The following is a 19,905-nucleotide window of genomic DNA, read 5'->3' as shown; positions in this document are numbered from 1 at the left end:
AGAAAATCTTTAGTGTTTTTCCCCCGATTACATAGAATTTATATCTTTTGGTAGAAGTAGTAGTATTGATAATTCTAGATTGCAGGTGAAAATACCAAGCCACCTTTAATTTTTTTCAAAGATATATAAGCTATGGGGATATAATATACACCATGGTGACTATAACAATACATTATATATTTGAAAGTTGCTAAGAGAATAGATCTTCAAAGTTGTCATCACAAGAAAAAAAATTGTAACTGTGAGGTGATTCTTGTTAACTAAACTTATTGGGGTCGTTATTTTGCAATATATACATATATCAAATCATTTTGTTGTACACTTTAAACTTCTACAATGTTATATGTAACTTACATGTCTCAATAAGTCATTGGAAAAAATTTTTTTTCAAAATGAATAAAAATGTACTCTTATAAATTATCTTCTTGACCTATTATGTTTTATATTTTTTAAATATTGCAAGAATATTAAAATGAAGATAAACCCATTTCCCTATTACAATAATATACCAAAATGTTTTCATATTTTTGTTGCTTTCTATTCTTTTACAGCTTATTTTTTAATTAGACATGTCAAATAGCAAAGATAAAAATCTAGATAGTATTTAAAAATTTTCAGGTGATTGATAACCTACTAAATTGTCTGCAGTTGTCCTCTCATTACAAAAACCTATTGGCATAGTGAGGCCCATCAGGTAAATGGAGGTTTACTTTATAAGCAAGAAGTGTACATATAATTGCTAAAAAGAACACTTGGACTGTTGATGTAAGTGCCAGGAAGAAAATGAGTTCCATGTTTAATATTTTCTCTGTGTATGTGCAGATTCACTCACATATTTGAGCTGAACAGGAGAAGAAAATGCTGTGATGTTAACTTGTGAGGAGTCCAGTGACTTTGTGGCTTTATGAATATTTTCTTCAGATTATATCAGTATACTCTAGAGTTATTATATGAAAATTAATACAGATAGAAAGAAAATGAAAGATCCCCCATGCCACTCTCTGGACATACCCATGGTCAGCATTCAGCCCAGCTCTTTTCTTAGGTAGTGCCCTAATTAATTTTCATTGTTGTGTGTCTCTCTGTATTGTTTGGATTTTGTAATGTACATGTATGCCTTTTATAATGAAATATAATAAAAGTATATTTTGAGGGAAAATATGAGCATAACCATATTATATTATTTAGGATTCTTTTCTAAAAAATTTTTATTGAAATATAGTTGATTTACAATGTCGTGTTAGTTTCAGGTACACAGCAAAGTGATTCAGTTATACATATATATGTATATCCTTTCTCAGATTCTTTTTCCTTACAGGTTATTACAAGATATTGAGTATAGTTCCCTGTGCTGTACAGTAGGACCTTGTTGGTTATCTATTTAGGATTCTTTTTAACAGAGTGAATCATGTAAAATTATGGATATTCAACCCTTTCCGATGTACAGAAAATGGAAGTTTCGTATGTTCTACTTAATAATCGCAATAGGCTTGCTAAGGCATCTCGAAATCCTGCAGGAGAAATGGGATTTTATGTTGTTCACAGTTGTATCCCTAGGACCTAGAACAGTTCCTGAAGGATGAATCTAATCTTTGTCGCGAAATATAGAGGTTACTGATGAAGATAATTTCATAAAAATAGGAGTGAAAATAGAAATAAAATGGAAACATTTTAACTGCACTGCAGAGAAAGTCAATTAAGGAAACAATTCAGTTCCAGTTGGCTCAGTGAATTGGCTCTGGCGAAAGCTTAGTCAATGAAAATTCATCAGTGTTGATGCAAACTGTTTAAAGCATCGGTATTTATAAACACAAATAATATCCCAAGTGTCACAACAAGGGGCTGAAAAACCTTCTGTACTCAAACTAGGAAAGGTCACGATTACTAGGAAAAGTGATGGCTGAACCCAGCAGCTAGATCCAAAGCCACATTTATCCCACTCATCCAAACTGTATATACCTTTCCATAACTGCATTCATAACTACATTCCAACTGTCAAATGTAACACATTGCTTCATGAATGACCCTCACGGTAAGATAATTTACATTGCTTATTTGATGTCTGTCCCCATTCTTTTAAACGGGTGGACATCTGGATTGCTGTTTGTAAAGCAGGGTGCCATACGCCACAGTTGGTGGGGAGCTGTCAGCTGGTGGAGGCCAGAGAACAGGGGTTTTAAGGACAGATGGTCTAAATTTAAATCACAGCTCTGTCATTTACAAACATGTGGCCTTGGACAGGTAATCTAGTCCCTCTTAGTTTGTTTTGTCAACAGTTAAATCTCTACATAATAAAATAGTAAATATGACGGTGTGAACGTGGTACTTGGGACATACAGGCCACTGATATTCAATCAGAGCCATGGTTATTATGTGAAGGAATCCAGACAGTAACTGAATAAATGGCTTAGATCATAGAATCCTAGAAGTATACAGTATAAGCAGACCTCAGAAATCTAAGGTATCTTTGTGCTCCATCCCATGTAGTGCATCAAAGAGGAAGCAACCTAAAATTCAGAAACAGGTTTGGCTTTACATGAAGTTCATTTTTGTGCTCATTATTGAAAGGTAATTTTTGGTAAATCCTATCTGTTCCCCTATTCACCCACTTTAATTTCCCTTTGTCCATTGTTATCTTCCAGCCCAATAAAGCTGGTCTGTGAACCATGACAACACAGTTAAGGAGAGAGACTCAGTCTCCTTGACACAACCAGACACTGTCATGGGATAATGTCTTCCTTGTGCATGTGCAGAGCTGCTAATTATTCTTCTTTAAGAAATAATGACATGCCAGGGCATGAAACCTGGGCCCACTGTCCATATTTAATTAGGCAAGAGTGATCTTGCACATGCTCGTGCATAAAAAATAATCACTTCATGTAACTGAATGTTGGTTTTGGTATGCCCTTTCCCCAATTAGGCATCATTTAGCAAGATCAAAAGGTGATTTATTCCAAGATGGTCTGTGCAGAGGGGACTGAGTGTGTGCCACGTTGCATCTTCATTATAAATTTCATCCTGAGACTCAATTAACAGGCCTGTTATTCTCTTTTATTAAAATCACTTTAAAAAATTAAGGCAGCAGGGTTTTTATGGTACCACAGAGCAAGCAGTGAAATCAGTGTGCCCCGCGTGTGTTCGTTTCCTGTCGAAGTCGTGATCTGAGGCTCATGACACTCATCTCGGGGACTGCTGGGGCTGAGGCGCTGCGAGGCCTTGGATCCTGAGGAGGGTTAGTCCTCCCTCTCACCTCCTACACACACACGCACGCACACATACGCACACGCACACACACGCACACGCACACACACACACACCCACACACACACACACACACCCACCCACCCACCCACCCACCTCTCTGCTTTAGGGCTCAGTGTAACATCACTTCAAAGCTTTTCATCCTAGTGGAACCCTGAGCTCAGCCAGGGAACATGGCCCACTTCTCTTACACAGACACGGAAGTTTCTGCCGTGTTGGGCAGGTCCTTTCTCCAGAAAGCAGGGGCTCTTAACTTGGGATCTGTATGGAGTTAGGGCTTGGGGGGCCTGTGAATCCCCTGAAATTACTTGCATGCTCCTCTAGGAAGAGGATCTTTTTGTGTTCATGATCCAAAAAAGCTTAAGAAACAACTATCCTAGCTTTGCTCTGATCTTTTGACACCAAAGGGTGTTGGAAGAAACTTGGTCTTGGGAGTGAGACAGATTTCCGTTTGAATTGTCTCCGATAGATTTTAGCCATGTAACGTTCGGCAGGCTGTGAAACCTCTCTGAATCTCCATTTTCTCAAATGTAGAACAAGGGTAAGAATGCCTATTTTAAGGTTACAGTGACTGGTAGACTAAATAGCGAAATAACAAGTAATTTTTATTCTGCTTTTCATCCCATGAATAAAATGAAAGCAAGTATCTCTTCTGTCTTGTTCCTTGTTGGGTCTTTCCAAGCATCCATGACGGTGCCTTGCACACAGCAGGCACTCAAATGTTGGTTGGATGGATAGTTGGATGGATGGAGTGCCTTGGTTTAGTACCCAGATGAAGTCTGTCAGTCTGCTTCCTCAAAGCACTGATTTTCTAAGAGAAATCTGTCTTGCTAAGACCCTCCCAGGACATATGCTCTATGTCCTTTGCAAAATCTTTCTGGATACTATGACAAGATGAGATAGACCTTCTTATCCTATACTGAAAATCATGGTCTTTGCTGGGCCTTTGTCTATATCAGGGCTGGGCAACTAGCCTGTAGGCCAAATCTGGCCTGTTGCCTGTTTTTGTAAATAAAGTTTTCTGTTGTTTTTTAATAAATTTATTTATTCATGTATTTAGTTTTGGTTGTGTTGGGTCTTTGTTGCTGAGCGCGGGCTTCTCATTGTGGTGGCTTCTCTTGTTGCGGAGCACAGGCTCTAGGCACGCGGGCTTCAGTAGTTGTGGCACGTGGGCTCAGTAGTTGTGGCTCATGGGCTCTAGAGCGCCGGCTCAGTAGTTGTGGCGCATGGGCTTAGTTGCTCCACGGCATGTGGGATCTTCTTGGACCAGGGCTTGAACTCGTGTCTGCTGCACTGGCAGGCGGATTCTTAACCACTGTGCCACCAGGGAAGTCCTGTAAATAAAGTTTTATTGGAATGTAGCCATGCTTATTGATTTACATGTTGTCTCTGACTGCTTTTGTGCTATAGCAGCGTTGAGCACAGAGGCCGTACGGTCTTCAAAGCCTAAAATATTTTTTATCTACCTCTTTATGGAAAAAGTTTTCCAACCCCTGATACATATTTTCTGTACTCTTTTCTATAACCCTGCAGGATTGGTCTTAAGATGCTCTTGCTATGGATTGGGAAGCTAAGATTTTTTTTTTTTAATATTTATTTATTTGGCTGCATGGGTTCTTCGTTGTTGCGCGCAGGCTTTCTCTAGTTGTGGCGAGCTGGGGCTACTCTTCGTTGCGGTGCGGTGGCTTCTCTTGTTGCGGAGCATGGGCTGTAGGCACACAGGCTTCAGTGGTTGTGGCACACGGGCTCAGTAGTTGTGGCTTGCGGGCTCTAGAGCGCAGGCTCAGTTGTTGTGGCTCACGGGCTTAGTTGCTCCGCAGCATGTGGGATCTTCCCAGCCCAGGGATCAAACCCGTGTCCCCTGCATTGGCAGGCAGATTCTTAACAACTGCGTCACCAGGGAAGTCCAGGAAGCTAAGATTCAACAGAGTTAAGTATATTAACTGAGATTGAACAATTTATAATTGTTAGGGTTTGAATCCAGGTCTGTGTGATTCCACAGTCCATAGTCCTTCCACTAAATGGTGATACCTTGCAATCGAACCAAAACCCAGCTGAACCAATTACATCTTCCAGTCCTTCCTGGTGACTATGCCTGGCACGGGGAACAGTTCAATGATGTCCCCTGGAATCGTGGTGGGACCTGGTAGTCCTGGCATTTGTCAGCAATCTGTTTCCGGTCTGCAATAGAAATTGTGTGAATGTAGAAGTAGGTAAGAGAGTGGAATGAGGATCTCAAGGACTGATACTGTCGATGGCAGAGCAATATGGGCGTGCCGTTGTTTATCTGCAAACATAATGCTGCTCCCTAAGGGTCAGGGGGTTCAGCATTCCAGGAAGGTCCTTGTTGCTGCTGAATGTGGCATCCACTCTTGTTTGGTGCCTTTGATGAGAAATGTGTAATACTTGTGCATTTTCAGCACACAACCACTCGACAGAGACTTTCACTGGCCCAGGCTATGAGACTGTTAAGAGTTTGGGACCTCCACACTTGCCCACTGCTACCATGCCCTCATTGGCAGATCTGACTCCAAAAACTGGAGATGAAAGTTCTTTCATGGTGAATTAAGCCTGGTGGAAATTTGATTGTTTCAAGGGTTTCCAGATGAAGTTCTATGGCTCTTCTGTTAATTCCTCCGTCAGCCCATTATTGCTCATTCTCACTTGACTTTCACCCTTCCAATTAATTTTTCCAAGCTTGTAAACTGGTTATGATTAAATAAAAGAAACAAAATTGGGGAAATTAGCTATTCCTGCTTTAACTGACTGCATAGCAGTGTTTGCCTTATAACTGAGAGAAGCTGACGATAACCGTAACAGCAACAAAATTATAGCCACCCAACTGGAAGTAACACAGTTGGGTAATTTATCCACCTGTCAAAGGATGTACTAATGAAAAATGGCCGTAGTGTGAATCAATTTTCATATAAAAGTGGGGTATTGTAACTTGGGGATAGTGAGAAGGATTAGGAGGGCTTAATGCTCTTTCTGATAGTCTGGTTTTTTTCTTTGTGGCCGGCGTTAGGGGGAGTGTCTGGAACTCTCTCTCAATCTGTCATGGAGCTGCTGATGGAGGATTCCATGGAAAAGCTGCAGGGTGGGCAGGAAGGAATCAGAGCTATAATTAACTTTCTGTTTCACTGTGTTCTGCAACAGTGACCCTTATTCCTCCAGTGACGAAATCCCGTAGTCTTACCCTGTGGCTTTCATACTCTCTGAAGTCAATGAATCTTTCAGTTTATGCTGAAAGAATAAAACAGATAAAAATGGGGCTGCTCTGGTTTAAGTCAGGGTGGAGGAACCTGGTAAAACTAAGTAACATTTCATTTGTTGTGCCAGTGTAACTCTGTGGGGAAATAATGGGTTGATTAAAATTCTTGATCTATTGTTTAATTATTTAGAGTGAATGCTTCTTACAGAAAAATAGATTTCTCTTTGTAGCCCTTTTGGTTTATTCCTAACATATTTTAGGACCCAGTTATTTTTTTCTTAAGCTTCAAAATATACAAGTAGTTCTCAAGCCATTTTTTTCGTCTTTCACTTGATGCCAGGTGCTTCTCATGGATCAAAGCTGTTGATAGTTTGTATTTCTGTCTTGGAAACATGTTTATATGGAATCTAAAAAAAAAAAAAAATGGTTCTGAAGAACCTGGGGGCAGGGCAGGAATAAAGACACAGACATAGAGAATGGACTTGAGGCACGGGGAGGGGGAAGGGTAAGCTGGGACGAAGTGAGAGAGTGGCATGGACTTATATACACTACCAAATGTAAAATAGATAGCTAGTGGGAAGCAGCTGCATAGCACAGGGAGATCAGCTCGGTGCTTTGTGACCACCTAGAGGGGTGGGATAGGGAGAGTGGGAGGGAGACGCAAGAGGGAGGAGATATGGGGATATATGTATATCTCTGGCTGATTCACTTTGTTATAAGGCAGAAACTAACACACCATTGTAAAGCAATTATACTCCAATAAAGATGTTAAAAAAAAAAAAAAAATCCATCACAGGGACTTCCCTGGTGGCGCAGTGGTTAAGAATCCGCCTGCCAATGCAGGGGAAATGGGTTCGATCCCTGGCCCATGAAGATTCCACATGCTGTGGAGCGACTAAGCCCGTGTGCCACACTACTGAGCCTGCGCTCTAGAGCCCGTGAGCCACAACTACTGAGCCCATGTGCCACAACTACTGAAGCCCGCATGCTCTAGGGCCTGCGTGTGGAAACTGCTGAGCCTGTGTGCTGCAGCTACTGAAGCCCTCCCACCTAGGGCCTGTGCTCCGTGACAAGAGAAGCCACTGCAATGAGAAGCCCGTGCACCACAATGAAGAGTAGCCCCCTCTCGCCACAACTAGAGAAAGCCTGCACAGCAGCGAAGACCCAACGCACCCAAAAATAAAATAAATTAAAAAATATAAAGAATCCATCACAAAATTTAGGTCTCCCTGATGGAGACTAAAGGGCAAATTCATAAATTATAAGTGATTATTGAACAATTTGAATTGGGGGAGAAATTGACAAGTACATCAAATTTCAGTTTATATCCATGAGGCAGAGTAGTGGTGGTGATGCCCTCACTTGCCAGCTGGGGGAGAGGAATGAGCAAGGCATAGAAATCTAAATAAACAGTGTTTTCTAGAGTTATACACCCCAGGTGTACTGAATACAGGCAATTATATTACTTCTAGAAAGAGCAAGGCGTGTTCATGGACTGGTAAGGGACTTCCATGTGATGATTAGTTCACCAAAACAATTGTTTGAGAGTCCTTGTGTATGTTTTCTCTGTAGCCATCCTAAGAAGGTGAGCTACTGATGTGCTATGATTTTTTTTTTTCCTTTGGTCGCACAGCGCGGCTTGAGGAATCTTAGTTCCCCGACCAGGGATTGAACCCCCTGCAGTGGAAGTGTGGAGTCCTAACCACTGGACCTCCAGGAAATTCCCAGGATATGCTATGATTTCTGCACAGCTTTTTTTTTTTTTTTTCTGTGTTTTTTTTAACATCCATGTGCAGTTTCATTATTGGTCATAGTTTTGTGTACGTGTGTGGCGGCATTTGGGGGTGGGTTACATAAGGCTTGGATTACTTGACTGCCAGCATCGCTGAGCTCACATGTTGTCCTTATTTATGTGTTTGCCAGGGAGAAATGCCTGCTGCCTCTCCAATTGGCTTTGGAATCCAAGAATGTGAAGCTGGCCCAACATGCCTTGGCAGGGATACAGGTATGGCTCTGAGTGCAACAGGATGACAGAAATTGACAGACCACTTTGGCATTGAAAGAGCAAATAGTTAACGTTCTAAATACTAGCTGTTTAAAGACCCAGACAAAAATTTGATTGAACTGGGTAATAACCAGAGAGGATAGCAGGATTTTCTTGTATTTACCAGCATTTCTCTGTGTACAGCATTATCTTGCTAAGCATTTGTTGTTCAGACACTGACTCATGGAGACTCAGCTAAGCCCACACAGAAATGAAATATTTTTTGTGACACCAAACTTTTAACAGAGTAAGGGCTCCCAAGAGAGATGCTTCCAGTTCTATACCAACTCAAATCTTATATGCATTCAAGTTCTCTGGGTCTGTGTCAGGAGCAATGATGGTAAGCTGGAAAGAGTTTGTTTTGTTTTCTGTTCTACAGTTAAGTTGGTGAATGGATTAATGTGTTTTGTTTCCAGAACAAGATTGGGAAGAAAAAAGAAATTTTGTCTAGTCAGAAAAGTCAAATTGCACAAATGCATTTCCTGCTCTGAACATTTGTTCATTTTGTTTTACACCGTACATAATAGGTCTAATTCCAAAGGTGCAAAGTTGTTGGCTGTATAGATACATTGACTTCTTAAGTGGTTTGGTATGTGAATGACAAGCACTGTGGAGTTCAAGCCTACGGGGTATTCTTTCAGCATGACCGGGTATTGGTGGCATTTGTTGGATGTCTTCTCACATTACTGTTTCATCGTTAACTCTTTAAGTTCAGAGAGGTCTCTAATACCTTTAGAGAAATAAATATGAAAGAGTAAGAAAATTACAACTCTTTTTTCCCTAGAAGATTGGAATTAGAGGATGTATATCTCAATATGCAATAGCATTAGAAATTCTTAAACATTAAAAAAAATTTTAAACAATGTTATTAAAAACTCTTCTTTTCTCCAAAGTAATTGGGCCAGCTTTAAAAATGAATGGGGGACTTCCCTGGGGGCGCAGTGGTTAAGAATCCGCCTGCCAATGCAGGGAACACAAGTTCGAGCCCTGGTCTGGGAAAATCCCACATGCCACAGAACAGCTAAGCCCGTGCGCCACAACTACTGAGCCCGCGCTCTAGAGCCCACGAGCCACAACTACTGAGCCCACTCGCCTAGAGCCCGTGCTCCGCAACAAGAGAAGCCACCACAATGAGAAGCCCACGCACCGCAATGAAGAGTAGCCCCTGCTTGCTGCAACTAGAGAATGCCCTTGCGCAGCGACGAAGACCCAATGCAGCCAAAACTAAATTAATTAATTTTAAAAAAAATGAATGGGAGTTTGTTTTGACCTGCCACTTATGTTCCCTTTTCTTTAGTAGTATATAGATTTTCCATTTAGTTACTTTTTTTTTTTAACCCTCGAACACTCTTACATTACAGTATCATGTTTTCAATAATCGTGGGAACTTCACTGATCTGGGGGGCAGGGAGTCTTCCTCTCAGCATCCCTTGTGACCTCCCATTAACTTAAGGCATTTTTTAAGAGCTTTCTAGTCTTTATCACTTTAAGTAAAACCAGGTTTGTATATAAGCTAACTCTGGGCTGCCCTACATACATTACACGAGAGTCAAAAATCTCTTGAGAGAATACCTCAGAGATATTGTGGGTTCAGTTCCAGACCACCATAATAAAGCAAATATTAGAGTGAGCCACATGAAGGTTTTGATTTTCCAGTGCATATAGAAGTTATGTTTACACTGTACTGTAGTCTCTTAAGTGTGCAATAGCATTATGTCTAAAAAAAGTACATACCTTAATTAAAAAATACCTTATGGATAAAGAATGCCAACATCATTTGAGCCTTCAGTCAGCTGTAGCAGTAACATCAAAGATCACTGATCACAGATCATCGTAACAAATACAGTAATAATGAAAAGGTTTAAAATATTAGAATTACCAGAATTACCAAAATGTGACATAGAGACACGATGTGGGCAAATGCTATTGAAAAAATGGGGCCAGTAGACTCGATTGACACACGGTTGCCACAAACCTTCAATTTATAAAAAACACAATACCTGTGAAGTGGAGTAAAGCTAAGTGCAATAAAATGAGGTATAGCTGTATAGACAAATTCAGGGAGTCCTAAGAAGAAGGTTTAAAATACTTGTTTTCTGGATCTGCAGTGACATTCAGCTAGAAGAGGGAGTCATTACCCTGGATGAATCAGAATTCCAGAAATTCTTCATGGCTGCAACCCTATGCTGCATCGGACAAGGACAAATTTAATAGGGATAAATATAAAATCCATCCTACACTGGGGTCTCAAAAATCAATTGCCCCAGGACAGGATAGGGAAGAACAGCTTAATTGCAGCCTTTGCGAATGAGAAGTTTCTGGGTGAGTCAGCACAGAATGTGCTGTGACTTAGAACTAAGCTAATTTGATCTGAGAATGTGATTAAACTTCTGCATTACTGTTTTTTGTTTGGTTTTAGGCAATAAACAGATTTAATTATCTTACACAACTAGAATTATAGAGGTAAGCAATTCCAGGTTTGGAATAGGAGAGCAATGGTGCCACCAAAGACCGCACTTCTTTCTTTCCCCTCTGCCATCTTTTTATTATTATTTTTCAAAGACTTATTTTAGAGCAGTTTTAGATTTAGAGTAAAATTGAGAGGAAGGTGCAGAAATTTCCCATATACTCCCTCCCCCCACATATGCATAGCCTCCCACAGCATCAACATCACTCCCAGAATGGTACTTTTTTTTTAACCAAGGATGAACCTACACTGACTCATCATAATCACCCAAAGTCCATACATTTGCCTTCATATGCACTCTTGGGTGCTCCTGTCTGTACCAGCAGACCGCCCTTGAAGTGTTACATGCACACTGGAGGCCACATGTTAAGGAGGAGAGTGTCTGTGAAGCCATATCACGCAGAGAACATCCAATGGTGCCCGAGGAGGTTTAGTGTGGAGAAGAAGAGATTTAGGTGGACTTCATAGCTGACTTGAGATGTTTTAAAAGCTTAATCTGCGTGACTCCAGGGACAGATGAGGGCATAGAGGTGCTAGGCAGTGGGGTTTTGGTACAACCTCAGAAAGAATTTTATGAAAAGTAAGAATTGTTCTCAAATAGAGGAGAGCTATCCTGCGAGATGTAATGACTTCTGGGAAACCTCATGAAAGTGACTGTCTTCTTGTGTAGGTTTTTGTGGGATTGATTTTCTGATGGAATGGTATTAAGATTTGTAGATTCATTAATAATTCCTGGGTAAATGACAGCTCACATTAGGAAGTACAAAGGTAAATATTTGAAAAATTAACTCGTCTCCAGGACCTTCTCCTTTCCTGTGACAAAGCTACGTTCAGAACGGGCAAGTGTTGGGCTTCCCTGGTGGTGCAGTGGTTAAGAATCTGCCTGCCATTGCAGGGGACACGGGTTCAAGCCCTGGTCTGGGAAGATCCCACATGCGGCGGAGCAACTAAGCCCATGTGCCACAACTACTGAGCCTGTGCTCTAGAGCCCACGAGCCACAACTACTGAGCCCATGTGCCTAGAGCCTGTGCTCCACAACAAGAGAAGCTACCGCAGTGAGAAGCCCGAGCACTGCAATGAAGAGTAGCCCCCACTCACCACAACTAGAGAAAGCCCGCACGCAGCAACGAAGACCCAACACAGCCAAAAATAAACAGATTAAAAAATTTTAAAAAAAAGCAAGTGTAAACGTGAATGTTGTGAGGGGCTACATTCCCCTTGGCACATTCGTCCTCCGTCCCCACCAACCAAATGACCTATTTGGCCACCACGTTAGAACTGCACTTCATAAAATTTAGAGTGAATTATCTAATAGCAAGAAAAAGCCTTTGCCAAAAACCGTTTACCAAAGGCTTGGTGCATTTTTCTTTTTAATGGCACATAGCAGCCTCTTCTCCTAATGGCCTCCAGCTAGAGTAAGAAACGTTATCCTCAGTACATGCTAAGCTAGAACAGAATAAGGCGGCAGGGGAAAGCCTATCTGTGATCACTGCCTTGTGCCTCTTTACAGAAGCTTCTGGCGGAAGAGAGGTTTGTATCCATGGAAACGGACTCTGATGAGAAGCAGCTGCTCAATCAGATCCTGAACACCGTGAAAGTGACGCCTTCCCTCCACGAAGACCTGCAGGTGGAAGTGATGAAGGTGGGTTGGACGCAGCTCCCAGTTTGCGTCACTGGGACGGGAACAAACGCTGATGCTCCCGCCCTCACTGTCATCCTGAAAATGCCTCTGCGTGGTGGTCATTTAGAATATATGGTTATTATCCTTGCTTAGGGTGCCCTAGAATAACCTTGATCGTTGAACAGAAATGACAACAATCATTTCTGTTCAACGTTAAGTAAAAAGGTACGATTTCAATAAATCCGTAAGATTTTTGGCCTGATCTTGCATATCAAATGTTGTTAGGAAATGTTTTTGTGACCCTTTGAGAGAATGTATGTGAGTAGTTGCAGCTTGGGGTAGATCTGATCATTCTAGGCATTCTGCCTGCCTGTATATGGTAAAACAAAGCAAAGACCTAATGATGTTTTGACATATACTAAGGTTTTAGAATAGTCAGTTTAAGGGAAGGGAGACCATCCTTGGGAGCCATATCAGAATCAAAGCTTTATTTCCATCCTCAAATTATGTGAACCTTATCTCCCACATGGGATGGCGTCTCTCCCATCCCTTTTTCCCCTTTTTTCCCTCCTGTGAGTGGACAATGAGTTGGGCAGAAATGGATGGAAATCTCTATCCCAGAACAGCACCTTGGTCAGAGTAACACATGGAACCCATGTGGTGGCTTTTGATCACGTCATCTGTCCATTTCCACCCTAGAGGAGTGTGTGTAGAGAAATGTGTAAGAGTAGTTGGTGTCATATAATGGTTGATTTCTTCCTGGAAATGCACTGAAGGATTTTTATCTTCGATAAGAGATGTCACTTTTCCGGCTTTCAGTTTCTCCATTGAGAAGAGAAAAGATCAACTTCAATCATGACATTGTCTTAATGCCCTGGGTCTCCCCCTAGCCCTGTTGGTAGGTAGTGTAGTGATTAAGTGATTAAGTGTAGTGATTAAGTGATTACTGTAGTGATTAAGAGCTCAGACTTTGAAGCCAGCCTGTCTGGGTTTGAATACTTACTCACTTCCTAGTTGGATTTCCTTGGACAGATTCCTGAACCACTCTATGCTTTGGTCTCCTCATCTGGAGAATGGGAGAAATAGAAGCACCTACCCAATAGGACTATTGTGAGGATTAAGTAAGGTGATAGTTGTAAGGAATTTAGCACAGTATCTGGCCCAAAGCAAGTGCTTTAGAAGTGTTGTACATTACTACTTCTATTCCTACTACTTCTGCTACCACTATGTACTGCTGCAGAGTCATAATCTCAGTGGGTGGGTCTAGGAATATTGTTATACACAGTAAACACTGAGAATCTCTGAACTAGCTGATCTTTAAGCTCTCATGGACTTTAACTCTCTTTGATTCTGGAATGTCCAGTTTTGCCTTATCCTTTGACAAACATTGGGCAGCTGTGCATTCCTAGGAACCGAAGAGTAACTGCCTCTTAGATTTGTTTTACTTTTCTACTACCTCTGTGCCACCATTGAGAGAGGCAAGGCCAACTGCCATGTTCATCGCTTTTATGACTTTCAAGTCTAGCCTGTTGATCCTTCTTCCACTAAAAGGTCTCCAAATACTGGAGGGTGAGCGTTGCTGTCATACTAAGAGACACACCTTACAGATTTCATATTATTCTGGAAATTCTCCCAGGAATACAGCTTTTCATGGAAAACAGGAATTTGTATTAAAAATTAAAATGAGAAAGTACCTATTCTTCTAGGAGCTATGGAGGAACAGGATGTTTAATGGTTATGTCAACAGAAACACCTGTTTTAAAAACTTATACTTGCTTTCTAATTCCAGCCCAGTGGTGTCTTCTGCTAGCCTTGCTGAGGACAGCAGTTGACACATGTTAGCTCTGCTGGAAATCCTGGAAAGCCTGTCTTAATGGACTTTCTAATGATACCATACTAGACTGTGGTACTTGTAGTTAATGTCTGGGAATAGATCAGACATTGTCAGAAAAAAAGAAAAACAATAATCTGGGCTGCCATTCTTCATAATTAGATATCCAAAAATTTTTTAAAAGATAAGGGCCTTTGAAACATACTATTGTTTTTAAAAATTTAAACGTTGTTGGTATTGGGAGAACATATTTCAATTCACAATAAACCTAGCCTTAAGCTAGTTTTTTTGTAGTATACTTCTATTTTAGACAAACATTTTTGGCCAAGCAGCTAGAAAATTAATGATGAGATAACTGTACTTTACAGTAATATTATTATTATTTTTAACATCTTCATTGGAGTATAATTGCTTTACAGTGGTGTGTTTGTTTCTGCTTTATAACAAAGTGAATCAGTTATACATATACATATGTCCCCATATCTCTTCCCTCTTGCATCTCCCTCCCTCCCACCCTCCCTATCCCACCCCTCTATGTGGTCACAAAGCACCGAGCTGATCTCCCTGTGCTATGTGGCTGCTTCCCAATAGCTATCTATTTTACATTTGGTAGTGTATGTATGTCCATGCCATTCTCTCACTTTGTCCCAGCTTACCCTTCCCCCTCCCTGTATCCTCAAGTCCATTCTCTAGTAGGTCTGCGTCTTTATTCCCGTCTTGCCCCTAGGTTCTTCATGACCATTTTTTTTTTATTCCATATATATGTGTTAACATACGGTATTTGTTTTTCTCTTTCTGACTTACTTCATTCTGTATGACAGTCTCTAGGTCATCCACCTCACTACAAATAACTCAGTTTCGTTTCTTTTTATGGCTGAGTAATATTCCATTGTATATATGTGCCACATCTTCTTTATCCATTCATCCAATGATGGACACTTAGGTTGCTTCCATGTCCTGGCTATTGTAAATAGAGCTGCAGTGAACATTTTGGTACATGACTCTTTTTGAATTATGGTTTTCTCAGAGTATATGCCCTGTAGTGGGATTGCTGGGTCATATGGTAGTTCTATTTTTAGTTTTTTAAGGAACCTCCATACTGTTCTCCATAGTGGCTGTATCAACTTACATTCCCACCAACAGTGCAAGAGGGTTCCCTTTCCTCCACACCCTCTCCAGCATTTATTGTTTGTAGATTTTTTGATGATGGCCACTCTGACCGGTGTGAGGTGATATCTCATTGTGGTTTTGATTTGCATTTCTCTAATGATTAATGATGTTGAGCATTGTTTCATGTGTCTGTTGGCGATCTGTATATCTTCTTTGGAGAAATGTCGATTTAGGTCTTCTGACCATTTTTGGATTGGGTTGTTTGTTTTTTTTAATATTGAGCTACATGAGCTGCTTGTAAATTTTGGAGATTAATCCTTTGTCAGTTGCTTCATTTGCAAATATTTTCTCCCATTCTGAGGGTTGTCATTTCATCTTTTTTATGGTTTCCTTTGCTGTGCAAAAGCTTTTAAGTTTCATTAGGTCCCGTTTGTTTATTTTTGTTTTTATTTCCATTTCTCTAGGAGGTGGGTCAAAAAGGATCTTGCTGTAATTTATGTCATAGAGTGTTCTGCCTCTGTTTTCCTCTAAGAGTTTGATGGTGTCTGGCCTTGCATTTAGGTCTTTAATCCATTTTGAGTTTATTTTTGTGTATGGTGTTAGGGAGTGTTCTAATTTCATTCTTTTACATGTAGCTGTCCAGTTTTCCCAGCACCACTTATTGAAGAGGCTGTCTTTTCTCCATTGTATATTCTTGCCTTCTTTATCAAAGATAAGGTGACCATATGTGCATGGGTTTATCTCTGGGCTTTCTGTCCTGTTCCATTGATCTATATTTCTGTTTCTGTGCCAGTACCATACTGTCTTGATTACTGTAGCTTTGTAGTATAGTCTGAAGCCAGGGAGCCTGATTCCTCCAGCTCCATTTTTCTTTCTCAAGATTGCTTTGGCTATTCGGGGTCTTTTGTGTTTCCATACAAATTGTGAAATGTTTTGTTCTAGTTCTGTGAAAAATGCCAGTGGTAGTTTGATAGGGATTGCATTGAATCTGTAGATTGCTTTGGGTAGTAGAGTCATTTTCACAATGTTGATTCTTCCAATCCAAGAACATGGTGTATCTCTCCATCTATTTGTATCATCATCAATTTTCTTTCATCCGTGTCTTATAATTTTCTGCATATAGGTCTTTTGTCTCCTTAGGTAAGTTTATTCCTAGATATTTTATTCTTTTTATTGCATTGGTAAATGGGAGTGTTTTCTTAATTTCACTTTCAGATTTTTCATCATTAGTGTATAGGAATGCAAGAGATTTCTGTGCATTAATTTTGTATCCTGCTACTTTACCAAATTCATTGATTAGCTCTAGGAGTTTTCTGGTAGCATCTTTAGGATTTTCTATGTATAGTATCATGTCATCTGCAAACAGTGACAGCTTTATTTTTTCTTTTCCAATTTGGATTCCTTTTTCTTTTCCTTCTCTGATTGCTGTGGTGCTGTGGCTAACACTTCCAAAACTATGTTGAATAATAGTGGTGAGAGTGGGCAACCTTGTCTTGTTCCTTATCTTAGGGGAAATGGTTTCGGTTTTTCACCATTGAGGACGATGTTGGCTGTGGGTTTGTAATATATGGCCTTTATTATGTTCAGGAAAGTTCCCACTATGCCTACTTTCTGGAGGGTTTTTATCATAAATTGGTGTTGAATTTTGTTGAAAGCTTTCTCTGCATCTATTGAGATGATCATATGGTTTTTCTCCTTCAATTTGTTAATATGGTGTATCACGTTGATTGATTTGCATATACTGAAGAATCCTTGCATTCCTGGGATAAACCCCACTTGATCATAGTGTATGATCCTTTTAACGTGCTGTTGGATTCTGTTTGCTAGTATTTTGTGGAGGATTTTTGCATCTATGTTCATCAGTGATATTGGCCTGTAGTTTTCTTTCTTTGTGACATCTTTGTGTGGTTTTGGTATCAGAGTGATGGTGGCCGTGTAGAATGAGTTGGGGAGTGTTCCTCCCTCTGCAATATTTTGGAAGAGTTTGAGAAGGATAGGTGTTAGCTCTTCTCTAAATGTTTGATAGAATTCATCTGTGAAGCCATCTGGTCCTGGGCTTTTGTTTGTTGGAAGACTTTTAATCACAGTTTCAATTTCAGTGCTTGTGATTGGTCTGTTCATATTATCTGTTTCTTCCTGGTTCAGTCTCGGAAGGTTGTGCGTTTCTAAGAATCTGTCCATTTCTTCCAAGTTGTCCATTTTATTGGCATATAGTTGCTTGTAGTAATCTCTCCTGATCCTTTGTATTTCTGCAGTGTCAGTTGTTACTTCTCCGTTTTCATTTCTAATTCTATTGATTTGAGTCTTCTCCCTTTTTTTCTTGATGAGTCTGGCTAATGGTTTATCAATTTTGTTTATCTTCTCAAAGAACCAGCTTTTAGTTTTATTGATCTTTGCTATCGTTTCCTTCATTTCTTTTTCATTTATTTCTGATCTGATCTCTATGATTTCTTTCCTTCTGCTAACTTTGGGGTTTTTTTGTTCTTCTTTCTCTAATTGCTTTAGGTGTAAGGTTAGGTTGTTTATTTGAGATGTTTCTTGTTTCTTAAGGTAGGATTGTACTGCTATAAATTTCCCTCTTAGAAGTGCTTTTGCTGCATCCCGTAGGTTTTGGGTCGTCGTGTTTTCATTGTCATTTGTTTCTAGGTATTTTTTGATTTCCTCTTTGATTTCTTCAGTGGTCTCTTGGTTATTAAGTAGTGTGTTGTTTAGCCTCCATGTGTTTGTATTTCTTACAGATTTTTTCCTGTAATTGATATCTACTCTATTAGCGTTGTGATCAGAAAAGATACTTGATACGATTTCAATTTTCTTAAATTTACCAAGGCTTGATTTGTTACCCAAGATATGATCTATCCAGGAGAATGTTCCTTGAGCACTTGAGAAGAATGTGTATTCTGTTTTTGGATGGAATGTCCTATAAATATCAGTTAAGTCCATCTTGTTTAATGTATCATTTAAAGCTTGTGTTTCCCTATTTATTTTCATTTTGGATGATCTGTTCATTGGTGAAAGTGGGGTGTTAAAGTCCCCTACTATGATTGTGTTACTGTCGATTTCTCCTTTTATGGCTATTAGTATTTGCCTTATGTATTGAGGTGCTCCTATGTTGGGTGCATAAATATTTACATTTATTATATCTTCTTCTTGGATTGATCCCTTGATGATTATGTAGTGTCCTTCTTTGTCTCTTGTAATAGTCTTTGTTTTAAAGTCTATTTTGTCTGATATGAGAATTGCTACTCCAGCTTTCTTTTGATTTCCATTTGCATGGAATATCTTTTTCCATCCCCTCACTTTCAGTCTGTATGTGTCCCTAGGTCTGAAGTGGGTCTCCTGGAGACAGCGTATATACAGGTTTTGTTTTTGTATCCATTCAGCCAATCTATGTCTTTTGGTTGGAGCATTTAATCCATTTACATTTAAGGTAATTATCAATATGTATGTTCCTATTACCATTTTCTTAATTGTTTTGGGTCTATTATTGTAGGTCTTTTCCTTCTCTTGTGTTTCCTGCCTAGAGAAGTTCCTTTAGCATTTGTTGTAAATCTGGTTTGGTGGTGCTGAATTCTCTTAGCTTTTGCTTGTCTGTAAAGGTTTTAATTTCTCCGTCAAATCTGAATGAGATCCTTGCTGGGTAGAGTAATCTTGGTTGTAGGTTTTTCTCCATCACTTTAAATATGTCCTGCCACTCCCTTCTGGCTTGCAGAGTTTCTGCTGAAAGATCAGCTGTTAACCTTATGGGGATTCCCTTATGTGTTATTTGTTGTTTTTCGCTTGCTGCTTTTAATATTTGTTCTTTGTATTTAGTTTTTGATAGTTTGATTAATATGTGTCTTGGCGTGTTTCTGCTTGGATTTATCCTGTATGGGGGACTCTGTGCTTCCAGGACTTGATTAACTATTTCCTTTCCCATATTAGGGAAGTTTTCAACTATAATCTCTCCATATATTTTCTCAGTCCCTTTTTCTCTTCTTCTGGGACCCCTATAATTCGAATGTTGGTGCGTTTAATGTTGTCCCAGAGGTCTCTGAGACTGTCCTCAATTCTTTTCATTCTTTTTTCTTTATTCTGCTCTGCAGTAGTTATTTCCACTATTTTATCTTCCAGGTCACTTACCCGTTCTTCTGCCTCAGTTATTCTGCTATTGATCACTTCTAGAGAATTTTTAATTTCATTTGTTGTGTTGTTCATCACTGTTTGTTTGCTCTTTAGTTCTTCTAGGTCCTTGTTAAATGTTTCTTGTATTTTCTCCATTCTATTTCCAAGATTTTGGATCATCTTTACTATCATTATTCTGAATTCTTTTTCAGGTAAGCTGCCTGTTTCCTCCTCATTTGTTAGGTCTGGTGGGTTTTT

The 19,905-nt window shown here is 39.9% G+C and overlaps 1 protein-coding gene across 3 annotated transcripts in view; it reads left to right on the top strand.

The window, feature by feature from the left end:
* Positions 1-19,905, top strand: part of ARFGEF3 (ARFGEF family member 3) — a 207,729-nt gene that overhangs the window by 35,443 nt on the left and 152,381 nt on the right. For all 3 annotated transcript variants that reach the window (XM_036871783.1, XM_036871784.1, XM_036871782.1), the window contains exons 3-4: positions 8,396-8,477; positions 12,495-12,626. In XM_036871783.1, the coding sequence (XP_036727678.1) occupies positions 8,396-8,477; positions 12,495-12,626 (214 nt within the window). The remainder of the gene's footprint in view (positions 1-8,395; positions 8,478-12,494; positions 12,627-19,905) is intronic.

The sequence above is a fragment of the Balaenoptera musculus genome, chromosome 12 (genome assembly GCF_009873245.2).
Source record: "Balaenoptera musculus isolate JJ_BM4_2016_0621 chromosome 12, mBalMus1.pri.v3, whole genome shotgun sequence".
NCBI lineage: Eukaryota > Metazoa > Chordata > Mammalia > Artiodactyla > Balaenopteridae > Balaenoptera > Balaenoptera musculus.
Note: the sequence above shows the minus strand (reverse complement) of the source record. Positions and strands in the feature narration are given on the sequence as shown.